Here is a 15,275-nt window from a genome sequence, read left to right as displayed (position 1 = left end):
AGGCGTAGTCAGTAGAGCCAGTGGCAGAGCTCAGAACAGGGAAGGGCAGCATGGCTGGGCACCATCACAGTGAAACCTTCCCAAAGGCAATCAGGGAATGCTTCTCCTGGAATACTCTCACAAGCTCCACTCATTCCTGCCATAGCGATGTCTCCCTCCAGCCTGAACTATGATCGCTTTGTTCAGCCAGCAAGCAATCACAGCAGCTATTATACTCTGCTCCTCGTTTCCCTGGAGGGAAGCTGAAATGGCAGCCACACTGAAAGATAAAAATCTTCTCATCAAGCAAATTTTATCCTTGGTGAATCCACCCCTAAGAGTAAATGTGGGTAAGGAGCCTGAAATGTGACAGCAAGAGCTCGGAGCTGGCGTAAGATTTACACTGGAGTCATTTTCATTAGAAAGATAAGATCCTGCAGAATTCTTGGGCAGCTTATGGTAACTAGGAACCTTTATTCACTCTTTTAAAAAGCCATTTGTTACAAATTCTCATAAGCAGCCCCCCCTCAGGGGTAAGCCAGATGAAAGATGTCTGCCCGTTAAGCTCCATGGCAGAAAGCATTTGATGGACTTTGAAAGGGAAGGGAGAGCCTCAGCTATGGGCAAATCAAGCTCAGCTCTGAGCTCTTCTCACTGAATCACAGAGTGCCAGGTTGGAAGGGACCCCAAGGACCATCTGGTCCAAACTTTCCAGGGAATGGTGTAGGTGAAATGAGCTGGCCCAGCACCCTGTCAAGCTGAGTCTTCAAACTGGCCAATGTAGGACAATCTACTGCTTCCCTGGAGAGATGAGTCCTCTGCTGATGTCTGACTGCTCTCCTTGTCTTTTCTTCAGGCTAAGGTAAAGCACAAATCCAGTGCTACCCTGGAGAGAAGTTGAAGAGCTGGCAGAGGAGTGGGGTCTCCTGTCTCTGAGCCTAATGAGGAGATGAATAATCACTGCAGAGCATCTCTTCATTTATCTGTGAATTAGTTCTTTAGAAATGGGGAAGAGACTGAAGCATCTGATGAGGAAGGGCTGAGAGCCCTGGGGCTGTTTAGCCTGGAGAAGAGAAGCCTGAGAGATCTTATTAATGCTTACAAATATCTGCAGGGTGTGTCAAAAGGAAAGGGCCAGGCTCTATCCAGTGGTGTCCTGTGAGAGAACAAAGGGCACTGGACACAAACTGGAACCCAGGAGGCTCCCCCTCAATGTGAGGAAAAACTTCTTGGCTGTGAGAGTGCTGGAGCCCTGAAACAGGCTGCCTAGAGAGGTTGGAGTCTCCTTCTCTGGAGACCTTCAAGACCTGTCTGGATATGTTCCTGTGTGACCCTCTCTAGTGGTCCTGCTGTGGCAGGGGGGTTGGACTCAATGATTTTCCAGAGGTTCCTTCCACCCCCTTCCATTCCATGCATGAACAGTGCAATCAGCACAAAAACATTCAAGCATCACATTGCCTCTTATCATGAAAGAGAAACAAGAAGATTCTGGCAGAGGATGGAGAGCCTTTTGCTCATCTATTTCAGAAGATAAATCTCTTGACCAGATCAAGGCTGCAATGGCCTCTTCCACAGCAGCTCCCAGACCAGCCCTGCTGCCATGCTGCTCCACACTTTCCAAACACAAAACCTTTACACCAAACATCAAAAACAAGGGACAAGATAATTGCATTTGGGGCAAACAACTCCACACTGCCACTTGTCACAAATCCAGGTGACCTCCTGAATCAGCCCTGAGGGCTGCGCGCTGCCCTTTGGGCTGATGAGGAGCAGCCAATACCACAGGGCGTACCTGGAGATTCCTGCAGCCTCAGGGCCTCCCTCTGCCTTTTGCTCTGGTTTATGGCAGCCTGTTGGTTCCTATCCCAGGAGCAGGGCTCCTACCAGATACAGCCATGCAGATAACAACTATCAATAACTAGAAACCAGTCCCCACTCCAAGGCCAGTGCTGTACCCAGCACACCTTGCTGCCTCCAGCTCACCTTGCTGCCTCCAGCTCACGTGCAGGGCATTGCTTGGTTATTTGGAAGATGTTTTGGCTTAATCCTCCTCATTTCAGCTCCCTCTTTTCAACACAGCCTTGCTGGACTAGATTTGATCCAAAGCATCCCCTGGATAGGAACCAGGCCATGAAGCTGAGCAAACCATTGATTACAAACAGATACAGGACATTGCAAAGGAGTTGCTCCATCTGCTGAAGCTGAAATTCAGGAGCAGTCATTAGGGCCAAGCAAAGCTGACATTGCCAGACCCTTCTCCATTATCTGGGCAGCACTTCAGCTCCTCAGACTGGTTGCTCCTCAGAGGCTCAGACAAAACTGGGACAAGGAACAAAGCACCTTTCACCCCAGAGCATGTCATGGGTCAGAAGGTCAGAAGACAGCTCAAATTATCCTCGCAACTGCGGCTAAAAAGTTCAGGGCCCTGGAAAACTCTCCTCTGCACATCTCCCAGGGTGCACTCAGTGGTGGGAAGAAGAAACATGAGTGTGGGCAACACTTGGCAGTTCAGGCCTGAGAGCTTTTACTCACATGAGTAATCCTTATTGTCTGATTAGTCCCACTGCAGTCATGAGGGGAGGGGCTGCCCATGTAAACCTGCAGAAGGAGGAGAAGAGGCCTTAGCAATGCAAACTGTGCCCAGATACACACGGTGCTGTTTGTGCAGCCCCTTCCTCTGTCGTGGCTTTTCCACGTTTCCCAGGCCATCCCATTGATTTTCCTCTTTCTTTTCCTTGCCAGTGAGGCAAAAGCCCTTGGAAAGAACTGCCAGTGGATTGCTGGTGGCCCACAGATGGCAGACTGGATGTGTCATCTTGTGGCACTGCGTCACAGAGGTGCACACAGGGGATGTAAAGGCACAGAAACGCCCTCAGGAGGGGCTGGGAGTGATAAATGTGTGACAGGAAAACCTGCTTGCAAGCAGGGTTCCAACTCACAGTTGCAGACTCATCATCTGCTCAGGCTCTTCAGGTCTGTTCCACCTCCACAACACCTCCCACCACTAAGTGCTGCCTCTTTGACCAGCATGTGTGGAAGAGGAAGTTGCTTTGTCACCTCTACAGATTCCCAGATTGCACTGGGTTAGAAGGAACCCTCAGAAGTCATCTTGTCCAACCCCCCTGCAGCTAGCAGGGATATCTCCAACTACATCAGGCTGCTCAGGGCCACATCAAGTCTGACCTTGAATTTCTCAAGGGATGGGGCCTCAACCAGATCCCTGGGAAACCTGTTCCAGTATTTCCCCGCCCTCATTGTGCAGAACTTCCTCCTGGTGTTCAGACCATTGTCCCTTGTCCTATCTCCATAGGCCCTTCTAAACAGTCCCTCCCCAGCCTTCCTGTAGGTCCTCTTTAGGTACTGAAATTGACCTGTTGTCCACTGAGGGATGAGCCTCACCTGCAGTCTGCTTTTACTGACTAGCTGCACTTCTGTGTGTAAACCACCGAGCAAACAAAACACCCCAGGAGACACATGGACAGTCTGCAGAGCAAAGCCACCCTCCCTGTGGCTCCTCACCGTTTCTTTCCCAGCACAGATCTCCTAAACAAGCCCACAGAACAAAGATGGCTCACTTTTGGTTTACTCAGAGGCAATGCATGTGCCCACACCCACACACACCCATTCCCACACCACGAGCTGGAGAATGGCTTCCAGCCCTCTGGCTTGTGATTTATCTGCAGCCTCAAACAAGCAGATAGCCGTGGAGGCAGGGACAACGCCGCCTTTCCCTGGGTGCTTTCATGGTACCTCCTGTGCCTCCCCATGTGCTCTTCAGCCCTGGTGAGCCCTGTGAGAGCTCAAGGGTGGGGAAATGTCACAATTTTAAGTGTAAAAGTGACCTTCAGCAGAGGCCCTGAGTGAAGAGGCAAGAGTTTGAGACTGCTGGGATGGCAGGGAGCAGCACACAGCCAGGGTGATGGATTCCAACAGCTATGGGGAGCTGGAGGTGCTCAGGTGCTCTGTGTTACACACACACAGAGGCACTGCAGGCACAAACCAAGCTTGTGGTGCTCATAGTACCAGCCCCACCACAGAGACAGAAGGGACTGTTAGGCAGTGAGGAACAGGGGAAAGGGAAAGGTGGAAGTCACAGCTGCCTACCAGCACTGCAGCCATGGCATCCTTCCTGCTACATGGGGCACAGAATCATTTGGGTTGGAAGAGACCTTTCAGATCACTGAGGACAACCATTAACCTAGAACTGCCAGGTCACCACTAACCCATGTCTTTCAGCACCACATCTCCATGGCTTTGAAATCCCTCCAGAGATGGGGACTCCACCATTGCCATGAAATTCAAACACTGCTCCTGCCAGCACCAGCAAGGTCCTGGGTACCCTTGCCTGTACCTGGCAGCTTCCTTCTCCTGAGCACGTGGGGCTGAATGGACATGGAGGCTCCCACAGGCTGGATAGGAAGGAGAAAGATGAAGACTGTGTTTCTCTTTTTAGCTTCAAAAGGCTCATTCTTGGCTGACTGAGGCTGAAGGTGGTGACATTTTTCTTCTGCTAAGAAGCAGTTCTCACACTCTGCTTAGCAGGAAAATCTCCTGGGCTGCAGTTACAGCAACCAAGTCAAAGTACAAAGACATTCCTCTGAAAATTAGAGAGAATGCCCTTGCTTTTTTTTCACTTTTAATTGCCATTTGGTACCTTCAGCAGTGCAAAGTGCTCTGCACGTGGTGATTAAGCCTCCTAACATCCCTCACCTCAGGAAGGGCCCTCACAGGCAGGCTGCCCGGACACAGCAATGCAAACACACTAAAGCAAACATCTTGTCTCTCATCTCACAGTGAGGATGTGGCACTGGCAGAAATGAAGCCCAGGCATCCTGCTCCTCTAATATTTGAGCTTGTCTCTTCCTGACACCTCCAAGGCTGGACCAGACAATCCTTGAGGTCCCTCCCAACCTGGCATTCTGTGAAAGAAAGCAGAAAACTCTCTTCTGCTCAGCAGTGACAGTCTGGTTGCTGTTCCACTGCTCTTCTAGAAGCCAGCCCTGCACACAGAGGGCACTGACACCAAGCTGCTCCTTCAGCTCTACAGGTGCTCCAGCCTAAACACATCACTAAGAATTTCACACTGATAGAAGACCTCAGTTTTCAGAGGCTGCCAGTTTTAATGCTGGCCAGCTTACTAAGACCCAGGCTGTTCTGCAGCTCTAGGGCCCATTGCCAGAGGAGGACCCGCCCAGTGGCACTCTCTTTGCATTGCTGAGTTGCCCCTGCACCATGTCTCTGCTTCCAGCCAATGCCTGCACAAAGCAAAACACCAAGCTGCACAAAACTGCCCCAAGAGGAAACAGTTACCCATCATTACAGCAACCCAGCAAGAGTCTGGATGTGTGTACACATAGCAATCAACTTTGCACCCTCTAACTACAGCCTGTATTTGCATGTTTCCTCCCAGGAAGGAAGTGTGCTTATGAGTTTTCAGAAGTAGATGCTGGTTAATAATACTTTCCTCAAGTTTCCGCAGTAACAGGCAGCACAAAGCTCCCATCCTCATGTGCAGCATGAGGGTCACAGAGATCCAGCCCTTGGAAACCTTCTTCAAAGAGGCTGGGAAAGGGGGAACATTTCCTGGCATTTCCATATAGACCTTGCTAGCAACCCAGGAAGCCAAACAGGACAAGGCCACAGCACCCATGTCTCCTCAAGAAGCTGCAGCAGCAGCGCCAAGAGAACCAAGAGGCTGTGTCCCACACCACAACCAAAGCTAAGCTCCTGGCACACACACTGCAGCCAGCACCTCTGGCTCCTTCCATTGTACAACCCCTGCTAGTTGTTCCTGGGAAGCAGTCATGGTCTGGAGAAGATTAGTCCAGAGTATCAATCAAGATCTCTTAAAAACCAGATCATTTTATGGAGTGTCAGCATCTGCTTCCATGTTGTTAAAGAGAGGGGACAAAGGCTACCTTTGTTTGCTCTGAGATCACTTCTTTGGCCCTGCCAGGGTCTGATTCCTTCAATGGAGCTTCTTCAAACAACTCAGGGAGCTTTGCCCCTCCTACACAGCTGTATCCTGATAAACTGGTACCTCACTTTGGTTCATGCTTATGTACAGTAAATATCCAGAGCTGAAGTCCCTGGTATTTGTTTCCAGAAGGGTAAGGTCACTCCTTGCCTTGACTCCAAGCCTGGAGCAACACCACTTGCTCTTGTTTTTAATGACATCACCAAGCTTGTGCCCTCAGAAGACTTCTTATCAGCAGCAGAAAAAAAGGAGCCATGCCTAGGAGGTTCCAAAACCTCAGGTCTGAAGGCTTAGTAGGCTGATTTATGAGGCTGGGTCTCTCCCAGTGTGGCTCAGAGTAAACGTTCAGTTATGATTTTGCTCAGGGCTGGCTGATCATTTCCTGCTTTGTCAGCTTTACTAAAAGCAGCAGCCTCTGTTCCTCTTCCAGAAGCACGGCCTTTCTGATAAGAACAACTTGAAAAAACAAGAGCAGTTCAAATTCCAACAGAGCTAATTCATCAGGGAGCCCAAACTCCTTTTTGTTAGATCATTTTGAGCCAGGCAAGGAAGGCAGAGCTAAACAACACGGGCTAGAGGTGCTTGGATCCCAAATGAGACATGAAAAGTGCTGCTTTGGCATTGGAAAAGACCCTCAGGATCACCAAGTCCAGCCATTAACCCTGCTCTAAAAGTTTCATCCCTAAACCATATCCCCAAGCACCACATCCAAACCACCTTGAAACACCTCCAGGGCTGCTGACTCCACCACCTCCCTGGGCAGCACATTCCAGTGCCTGACCACTCTCCAAGAAAACATTTTTCCTACTGTCCAGGCTAAACCTACCCAGCCACAGCTTGAGGCTTCTCCCTCTTGTTCTATCACTAATTACCTGTGAGAAGAGACCAGCACCAGCCTCTCCACAACCTTCTGCTGTACAGAGCAATGAGGTCTCCCCTCACAAGACCTTCTAGTACAAAAACTCCTCTTTAAAATGTCACAGGGTATCTGAAAGTGTCCATACATTCTTCAGCATCATTCAAGAGGCATTTCCACATGTAAATAAAGGAGCTGTGCTGGCTTGCATCATCAAAGCCCTGTGCAGGAACAAACTTAGTCAGCTCTGATAAGGGTACAGGCTGGTTACATAAAGGTGAGTGGCCCCACAGGTGGCATCTTGTGAACCAAATGAGGGTTTTAGGGCACTAACCTGTGGTTCTCCATGCAGAACTGAGATGGGTAGTGTAAAACTCAAGCAATTCAAATTGCCATAATCCAAAGAGTTTGGGGTTGGACATGCTGGACACATTCATGGGTCTATCAAGTCACCTCATGATGATGAAGTTGGTGAAGGGTCTGGAGAACAGGACTGGTGAGGAGCAGCTGAGGAAACTGGGGGTGTTTAGTCTGAAGAAGAGGAGGCTGAGGGGAGAGCTCATTGCTCTCTACAGCTACCTGAAAAGAGGCTGCCCAGTGAGGTGGTCTCTTCTCCCTGATATCAAGTGATAGAATGAGAGGAAATGGCCTAAAAGTGTGCCAGAAGAGGGTTAGGTTGGAGATAAGGAAAAGTTTCTTTGCTGCAAGAGTGGTCAGGGATTGGAAGAGGCTGCCCAGGGAGGTGGTGGAGTCCCCATCCCTGGAGGTGTTCAGGAAATGTGTGGACATGGCACCTGGGAACATGGTTTAGTGGCCATGGTGGTGTTGGGCTAATGGTTGGACTGGATGATTTTAGAGGTCTCTCCCAACCAAAGTAATTCTAATCTTCAAAAGCAGGCATTTTAGAAACCATTTTCACTTCCAGAGCACAACGAAAGGAGCTCCTGCAAAGATCAAGTCCCAGCATTGCTTGTCTGCCGTGCATCAAGGTTTGTGCTGTACTCTGGAGCTGTTAAAAGGGCATAATGGAACTGCAGGCAAGCTTGTGATACCAGTTCCCAACTTTAATAAAGCAGGAGTCACCTACATCAACACTATGGGAGGTAAGTTAGGCCAAAGAGCCAGACCAACAGGGAGACAGAGTGAACTAACAGGTTTGGAGGACTAAAGTTCACTCAGGGCTCACAGCAGCTCTCTAATATCCTTGGAGCTTCCCCTGGCCAAATCTCTGAGCATCCATCATGCTCTGGAAAAGCCAAGGTCTCGCTCAGAGGCTTTCCTGGCTGCAACTTAAAGGGCCACATCCCACAGCTCCCTTCAAGGTACTCCAGGGGAACTGGAAAAGCAGCAAAGAAATGGCAACATGAAATGAAAAGATGAGAATTACTCACACTGACTCGTCTCCCTGCAGTTGTCACCCCCAACCTCCTGCTCCAGCAAAGCAGAGTCAAAAAACTGCACTGCAAACAAAGGCCTCCTTTTGTTCTCTGAAGACTTGAAGTCTTTTTATATTTAAATGAAAATCTGTCAAACTAATTAAGTGAATATGTAACGGTCTCATTTTGTGCTCATTAGAGAACATGGTAATGGCCATCAATTCCTCTGGCGGAGCGTGGATGTGTGAACATGAATGTCTGCTGATGCCTCATAAACCTCAGGCTTGGACCAGGCCTTTTATCTTTAGGTTAGACCTTGTAAGGCAAACAAAAGCCCCAGTATTGCTTAAATTAGATGCAAAGTGCTGTGTTACAGCAATATCAGGAGCATGAGTCTTGTGCACACAAACCAAGCGGGGGGACGTGAGGGACGGTTCCCACCGTGCCTGCGCCGTGGCCCTTGTGTAGGTCTGCAAGGCCAGGCATTGTCCCAGCTGATGTCCAATTTTCTGCTTGAGGATATATGGGCAGTACAGCTGTTGCTGTGGATGGCTCTGAATGTGCTGGCAGCACAGCTCCAATGGGATGTGGCATTCCTGGCATTTTTGTTTCTTTTTGCTATCCCTAGATAAAAGGAAGAGAGAGAAGCAAAGAATCAGGGCGCAGCAGCGCCGCGAGGAGCCGGCGAGCATTTGATCTCGACTGTCATTCTGCTCCGCTCCTTTCTCTTCAGCAAAGAAACTTCCCTCGTGCTGAAGATGGATAACTGCTGAAATAAGACTGGGATGGAATTAAATCAAATCCCATTCTGAACTACACTAACTGGGGGGGGGGGGGGGGAGGGAGGGAAGAAAAACCAGCATGAAAGACCAACTGATGATACACGTTGGGGCTGAGACAGGAAACGTTCAAGGATGTTAAGGATTCTGGAGAGCTTCTGCCTCATGCCTGCAGTTCAGGCTGGCAACTAACAGACCATGGTCCCCAGCTACTGAAAGTATGTTTCTAGGGAGGAAGAAGAGGATGAACCATAGAATTGTTTCAGTTGGAAAAGACTTTCAAGATCACCGAGTCCAACCATCAACCCAACACCACCATGGCTATTAAACCATGTCCCCAAGTGCCATATTCCATTTCCTGAACCCCTCCAGGGATGGGGACTCCACCACCTCCCTGGGCAGCCTGTGCCAATACCTGGCCACTCTTGCAGCAAAGAAATTTTATCCTCATCTCCAACCTAAATCTCCTCTGGTGCGACTTGAGTCTGTTTCCTCTTGTCCTGCTACTTGTTCCCTGGGAGAAGTGACCAACCCTCCCTTCACTCCAACCTCCTTTCAGGGAGCTGTAGAGACCCATGAGGTCTCCCCTCAGCCTCTTCTTCTCCAGACTGAAGATGAAGGGAGCACTGCAGAATGGAACAAATCTCCTGTTCTGCCTCACTGAAGGAATAAGCATGAGTGACGACACCAAGTGCTTGATTTCAAGTCTTGTTTTGTAAGCCTTACTCCTCAAATTCTTCTGCAGGTCATTTCCTAGAAGGGCTGTAAGAGCCTGGGTATAACTCAGTAAGCTCCTGATTAAAGCTCAAGCCCCAATCTCTTGTTGCAGAAGCAACTCCCTCTCCCTGAGTGAGATCAAAAGTAAAAGAAACAGCATATGAGGGGGTGAAAGGCTAATGGCTCCTGAAAATGGTTTGGTGGTGATAGGGCTGAGATTATTTCTCTGAACAACCTTCCTCTCATTAAAAGCAGGTAGGTATCAGGTTTTAATGACTTGGGTTTTTCCCATCTCAGTAGGACCAGAGAGACTTTGCTTCCCTGTTCTCCACAGCCCTCCTGCAGAAGAAATATTTTACCTGCCTTCTTATCACAGTCAAATGATACCTGCACTTGAAAGCAGGATTTTTGCCTTTCCCTACAACCTTGGGTTCTCAGAGGGCTGACAGGAAGGCAAATCACCTACTGCAAACTGGCAGCTGTCAAGTGATAATAAATACCTGGAACAGGGAGAGTTTCTTCCCCCTCATGCCCCTGTATCAGCTTTCACTGAAATGATCTCCCCCTGCCTGTGATCAAGCCACCATAGCTGTGTGCCCAGCTTCAAACACAGCCTTGAGCACTGGGGAGGGGGGTCTGCTGCTTTTCCTTCCCTCTCCTCTTGCATGGCATCTCTTCCCAAATGGCATGAAATGCCTGAGTGATCATAGAATCCTAGGATGGGTTGGAAGAAACCTTAAAGATCATCCAGTTCCAACTTCCCTGCCATGGGTAGAGACACCTCCCACTAGCCCAGGTTGCTCAAGTCCTCATCTAACCTGGCCTTGAGCCATTTCTTTGGGATTGCCAGTTCCCTGACTGAGGAGAGGAAAAAGGAAAGGAGAGGAAAGAGAAAAGGTGAGAGGAAAAGGGGGGGAAGGGAAAAGGGGAAAAAGGAAAAGGGGAAAAAGGAAAAGGGGAAAAAGGAAAAGGGGAAAAAGGAAAAGGGGAAAAAGGAAAAGGGGAAAAAGGAAAAGGGGAAAAAGGAAAAGGGGAAAAAGGAAAGGGGAAAAAGGAAAGGGGAAAAAGGAAAGGGGAAAAAAGAAAGGGGAAAAAGGAAAAGGGGAAAAGGAAAAGGGGAAAAGGAAAAGGGGAAAAAGGAAAAGGGGAAAAGGAAAAGGGGAAAAAGGAAAAGGGGAAAAGGAAAAGGGGAAAAAGGAAAAGGGGGAAAAGGAAAAGGGAAAGAAATGGAAAACGCCTCCCCAAGCCAAATCCAAGCTGGGCTCTAAAAGCCCCTTTTCTCCTGCAGCAAGCATCACTCTGTAGCCGGAATCCCAGCCCCGTTCCTGTGTATTCATGAGTGAGCGTCTGCAGGAGCCGGGAAGAGGGCAGGGAAGAATTTCTTTATGAAGACAAAAAAGAAGCAGCCCCATTCCTGAGCCGCCGTTGCTATGGGCCCGCGGGGCTCACAACAGATGGCAGCGAGAGCCATCCCTGGGCTGGCTCTGAAGCTGTCCACTCAAGCATGCCCTGCGCATTCCCCGCATTCCTCCGGCCCCGTGGCTGCGGCGCAGGGTGGCTCGGCCCCCTTGACGCCCTGCCGACCTCTCTCCTCCAGGTGTCTGTGCCAAGCTGGGCTGGGATGCAAGCAGTGGGCTGACATTTAGTCCTCCTGCCCTCTGCCTACCAGAGTCCCTCTCCATCCCTGCATTCCCATCTATCTCTATCCCTGAATTCCCATCCCTCTCTGTCCCTACATTTTCACCCCTCTCCTTCCATGCATTTTCCCCCCTTTCCATCCCTGCATTCCCATGCCTCTCCCCAGCAGAGCTGTGATAGGCAATATCAGCATTTTCTCTTCTAAAGGTTTGAATCACTGGGAGGAAGTGGTTTGTTGACGGGAGCCTCAGTCTTGGACGCTGCTGGTCCCTACATCCTCACAGTGATCTGAATCAGAGCAAGAGAGAGAACAACCCCTTGATCCAAACCAGGGCTGGGCACCTTCCTTCTTCAAAGTCTCCAAAGAAGGAGGCTCCACCACCTCTCTAGGCAGCCTGCTCCAGGGCTCCAGCACCCTCACAGTAAAGAAGTTTCTCCTCATGTTGAAGTTCCCACCTGTGCTCTACTTTGTGTCCATTGCCCCTTGTCCTATCACAGGAACGAGCCTGGCTCCTTCTCCTTGACACCCACTTGTCAGATATTTGTAAACATTCTTAAGATCTCCTCTCAGTCTGCTCTTCTCCAGGGTAAACAGCCCCAGGGCTCTCAGCCTTTCCTCATCAGACAGATGTGCCAGTCCCTAATGTGCAAAACCCTCCTGAGGAGACTCCATCGATGGGGGGGGTGTGGGGGAGGTGTGTGTCTCATCCTTCCTCTCTGTGCCTTGCATGATCCTGCCTGAGAACCGGAGCCTTTGCTCAGCCTGCCCAGCAAAGGCTCCCCAGCTCCCAGGGCACGGGCAGGCTGAGGAAAGGGCAGGCCCCACCACTGCTGCAGGCACGTTCCACGCTTGATGGTACCGTTCTGGTCTCCCACACCCAAACAACAGCCGTGTGGGCTCTGCAGGCAGCACTCTCACTGTGCCCTGCCTGGTGCTCGCCGGTCACACATAAGAGGGCTCTTTGGGCCTTATTTGCATTTGGCTGCGGGAGTCACCGGGGTGTTTTTCCCCTTTTTGGGGGGTGTGGGTGTTACAGCAAGGATGGAGACAAAGCAGCAGATGCTGTAGGCCAGCCAGGATAAGCAGTGCTGGCCGTGTGCAGCTGGCTGTCGGCATTGTGCTGAGCTGCAGGGCTGCTCCCAGGGAAGGGAAAGCCTGGGAAAAGTGCTCCCTGCTCCCAGGCAGGTTCAGCCAACGTCTTTCTCCACTCTCCTTGCCTCATCCTCCTGAATGTTGCCCTCCCAAAGCACTGGTGGAGAAAGTTCTTTTCTGGGTCGTTTTTCTCCTGAAGCAGAGAAGGAGCAAGCATGAAGTCTAAGAGAAGAGTGTGACTTTTGCTCCAGGATGGTTTGTGGGCTGCATGTGCAGCCTTTTCTGTGCAGGCATGCAGGAAATTTTCCCTCCCTCTCAGCCACACAATGCTTTAGATTTGGTATTTATGAGCTTAAGTTAGAAATAAAGGAGGAATGAAGTTTCCAGGTGGCTCTTTCTTTCTTTAATCTTTCCTATGTTGCTCCCTCCCTTTTTCTATCAGTCTTTAATCAAATTCCTGCTGTTACTTTTATTGAACAAAGGAGATGCTGGCACAGCCCTGAGGTGCCTGAGCACATGGGTTGCCCTCTAACAGCCAAGTTGCTACGATTCATTGTTAAGTGGTCCCCGCGGGCTGTCATTTAGAAAAGGCAGAATAAAATATCCAGGCTTTGGCAACTGAGGTAATTGTTAATATCTGGGATTTCTTCAGCCACTTGGGTTTCTGTGAGGTATTGCCTTTAACCCTTTGAAGGCTTGAGAAAGCTTTCTCTGACACAGACTATAAAAGGGAGCAGAGCAAAGAGTAACATCACTCCACCATGGTTTTCTCCTTGTCAGTTCACTTGAAGGAGGAGATCACCAAACCTCTCTAACTCAGGCATCTCTTCCAAGCTCAGATTCTGTCTACATCACCTCTCCTCACACTGTATACCACACAGCACTGAATCACTCAAATTGTTCACAGGAACAGAGGAAAAAAAAATCTATGTCTGGCTCATCTACAACCTGATATGAAGACCACAGGAGATGTCAAATCACTCAAGCAGGCAGTGGATTAGGACCCTTGCCCATACCTGATTGTCCACACCAATTTATAGCTGAATGCTTTGTTTGCAATGCTGCCTGCAGTCCTGCTCAGGAGACTTACAGTACAGGAGAGATGGAAATGAGGGAGAGCTGATGCCATCCTTTGCAGAGCCCCCTGCAGCCTCGTGGTGTTCTACGTGGGTCCTCCAGCAAAGGACAGGAGGTCCCTCAGATCTCTGGAGCCTGGGAACATGCCTACCCCTGCAGGCACCAGGCCATGCCTCAGGGTGATGAGATCTGTGCTGTAAAACAGCCTCTCCTCACATGCTGTGGATTTCTGTCAGCTCCACTGCCTCAGGAGTCCCTAAGGCTACTCACAGCTGACAAGTTTTGCCCTTGATGACATCTTCTCAAGCAAATGAGTGAGCAAATGAGCAGGCAGGCAGGAACACAGGCTCACTGTGCATGTGTCTTCCTCAGATGGCCAGTGGGTGCTCCAAGGACTGAAGCTGACAGCACCTGAACTGTTTTTCCCTGGCTAGGTGATGCTTTGAATGTGATATTAAAGAGCTGGCTCAGGCAAGGTAAATGGAGGACATTGAGGGTAACATAAAGGGACTGGGAATTCCCCACTGCAACTAATCCTACTGTCAAAATCTCCCAGCCCTGTGGAGAGTGGAATAGTGACAGCATACTAGGCAGGGCAGTGTGTTGCATTTCCAAGTTGTGGCTGCATCTGTACTTCAGAACAGGCTGTTTCAAGCTGATTTTCTTAGCTAGATAATCTACAGCCAGACCCCACAGACAAGGAAAGGGACTCCAATATTCCACTGGCACCAGGAACTTCTTTAATTTCAGGGTGATGGAGCACTGGGGTAGGATGCCCAGAGAGAAGGTGGAGTCTCCATCTCTGGAGACACTCAAAACTCACTTGGATGTGACCTGCCCTAGATGAATGTGCCTTGGCAGGGAGGTTTGACTTGCTCTCCAGAGGTCCCTTCCAACCCCTACCATTGTGTGATGGGAACAGAGACCCCAGTATTCCACTGGCACCACTTCAACTTACTTTCATAGTATCATAGTATCAGTCAGGGTTGGAAGGGACCACAAGGATCATCTAGTTCCAACCCCCCTGCCATGGGCAGGGACACCCCACACTAGATCAGGCTGGCCAGAGCCTCATCCAGCCTGGTCACCCACACTGCCAACCTTCCCTAGAGGGACTGCATCACCATACTGTAGAGAACCCACAGAATCACAACTATTCCAGCTGGGAGGTTGACCCATATTCACCAAACCCCCTCCAAACAAACCTCAAGTGAGAGAGATCCTAACAGCAATGCAGTAGGTGAAGAGTTGAAAGGCAGTTAGTGGCTTTACTAAAGGAGTTAATATCTCAGGAAATAATCAAAGTTCACTGAACTTAGTTTTATGATTCACAACTAATCTAGAAGGGCGTAGAGGTTTGTATAACACACAACAGGTCTCCAGTGAATAGAAACTTGTGCAGGCCCATACTGGAGCTGTGCTGATTGCCATCTCTCAGGAGCCAGCCTCTTGCACATTCCCTTTCTGCTCTCTGCCATGTTACCACGTTAATCAAACAGGAAAACATCCCAGACCCTGTGGCTAGCCCATCTGTACTGAACAGTGACAGCAGGGGCTGGTCTGGATGACCCCCACTTTAAACAACCCTCAGCTTATAAAAGGTGAAGGCCAAAGAGAGAGACAGAGCAGAGACTCTTCCAGACCATAAAACTGTAAAAGGCAGCCAACACACCACGGTGTGTATGTGAGTCAGACCCTCTGCCCAGGAGACTTGGCCTCCCAAATGCATGGCATTAGTGCTAGCACCCTTTGACACCAAGGGGACAATGGCCTTGAACATGCT

At 49.8% G+C, this 15,275-nt stretch overlaps 1 protein-coding gene across 5 annotated transcripts in view; it reads right to left on the bottom strand.

The window, feature by feature from the left end:
* SHROOM3 (shroom family member 3) overlaps positions 1–15,275 on the bottom strand; it is a 130,291-nt gene that overhangs the window by 73,396 nt on the left and 41,620 nt on the right. For 2 of the 5 annotated variants that reach the window (XM_068153782.1, XM_068153781.1), the window contains exon 2: positions 2,512–2,577. The exons of the other annotated variants lie outside the window; for them this stretch is intronic. In XM_068153782.1, coding sequence (XP_068009883.1) covers positions 2,512–2,513 — 2 coding nt within the window. In that variant the 5' untranslated portion in view covers positions 2,514–2,577. The remainder of the gene's footprint in view (positions 1–2,511; positions 2,578–15,275) is intronic. 5 annotated transcript variants of the gene reach the window in all.

Source organism: Melanerpes formicivorus, unplaced genomic scaffold, assembly GCF_026170545.1.
Source record: "Melanerpes formicivorus ecotype bairdi unplaced genomic scaffold, bMelFor1.0.p_v2 SCAF_27, whole genome shotgun sequence".
NCBI classification, from domain to species: Eukaryota; Metazoa; Chordata; class Aves; order Piciformes; family Picidae; genus Melanerpes; species Melanerpes formicivorus.
The sequence above is the reverse complement of the archived record's forward strand: the minus strand, read 5'-3'. Positions and strand labels throughout refer to the sequence as shown.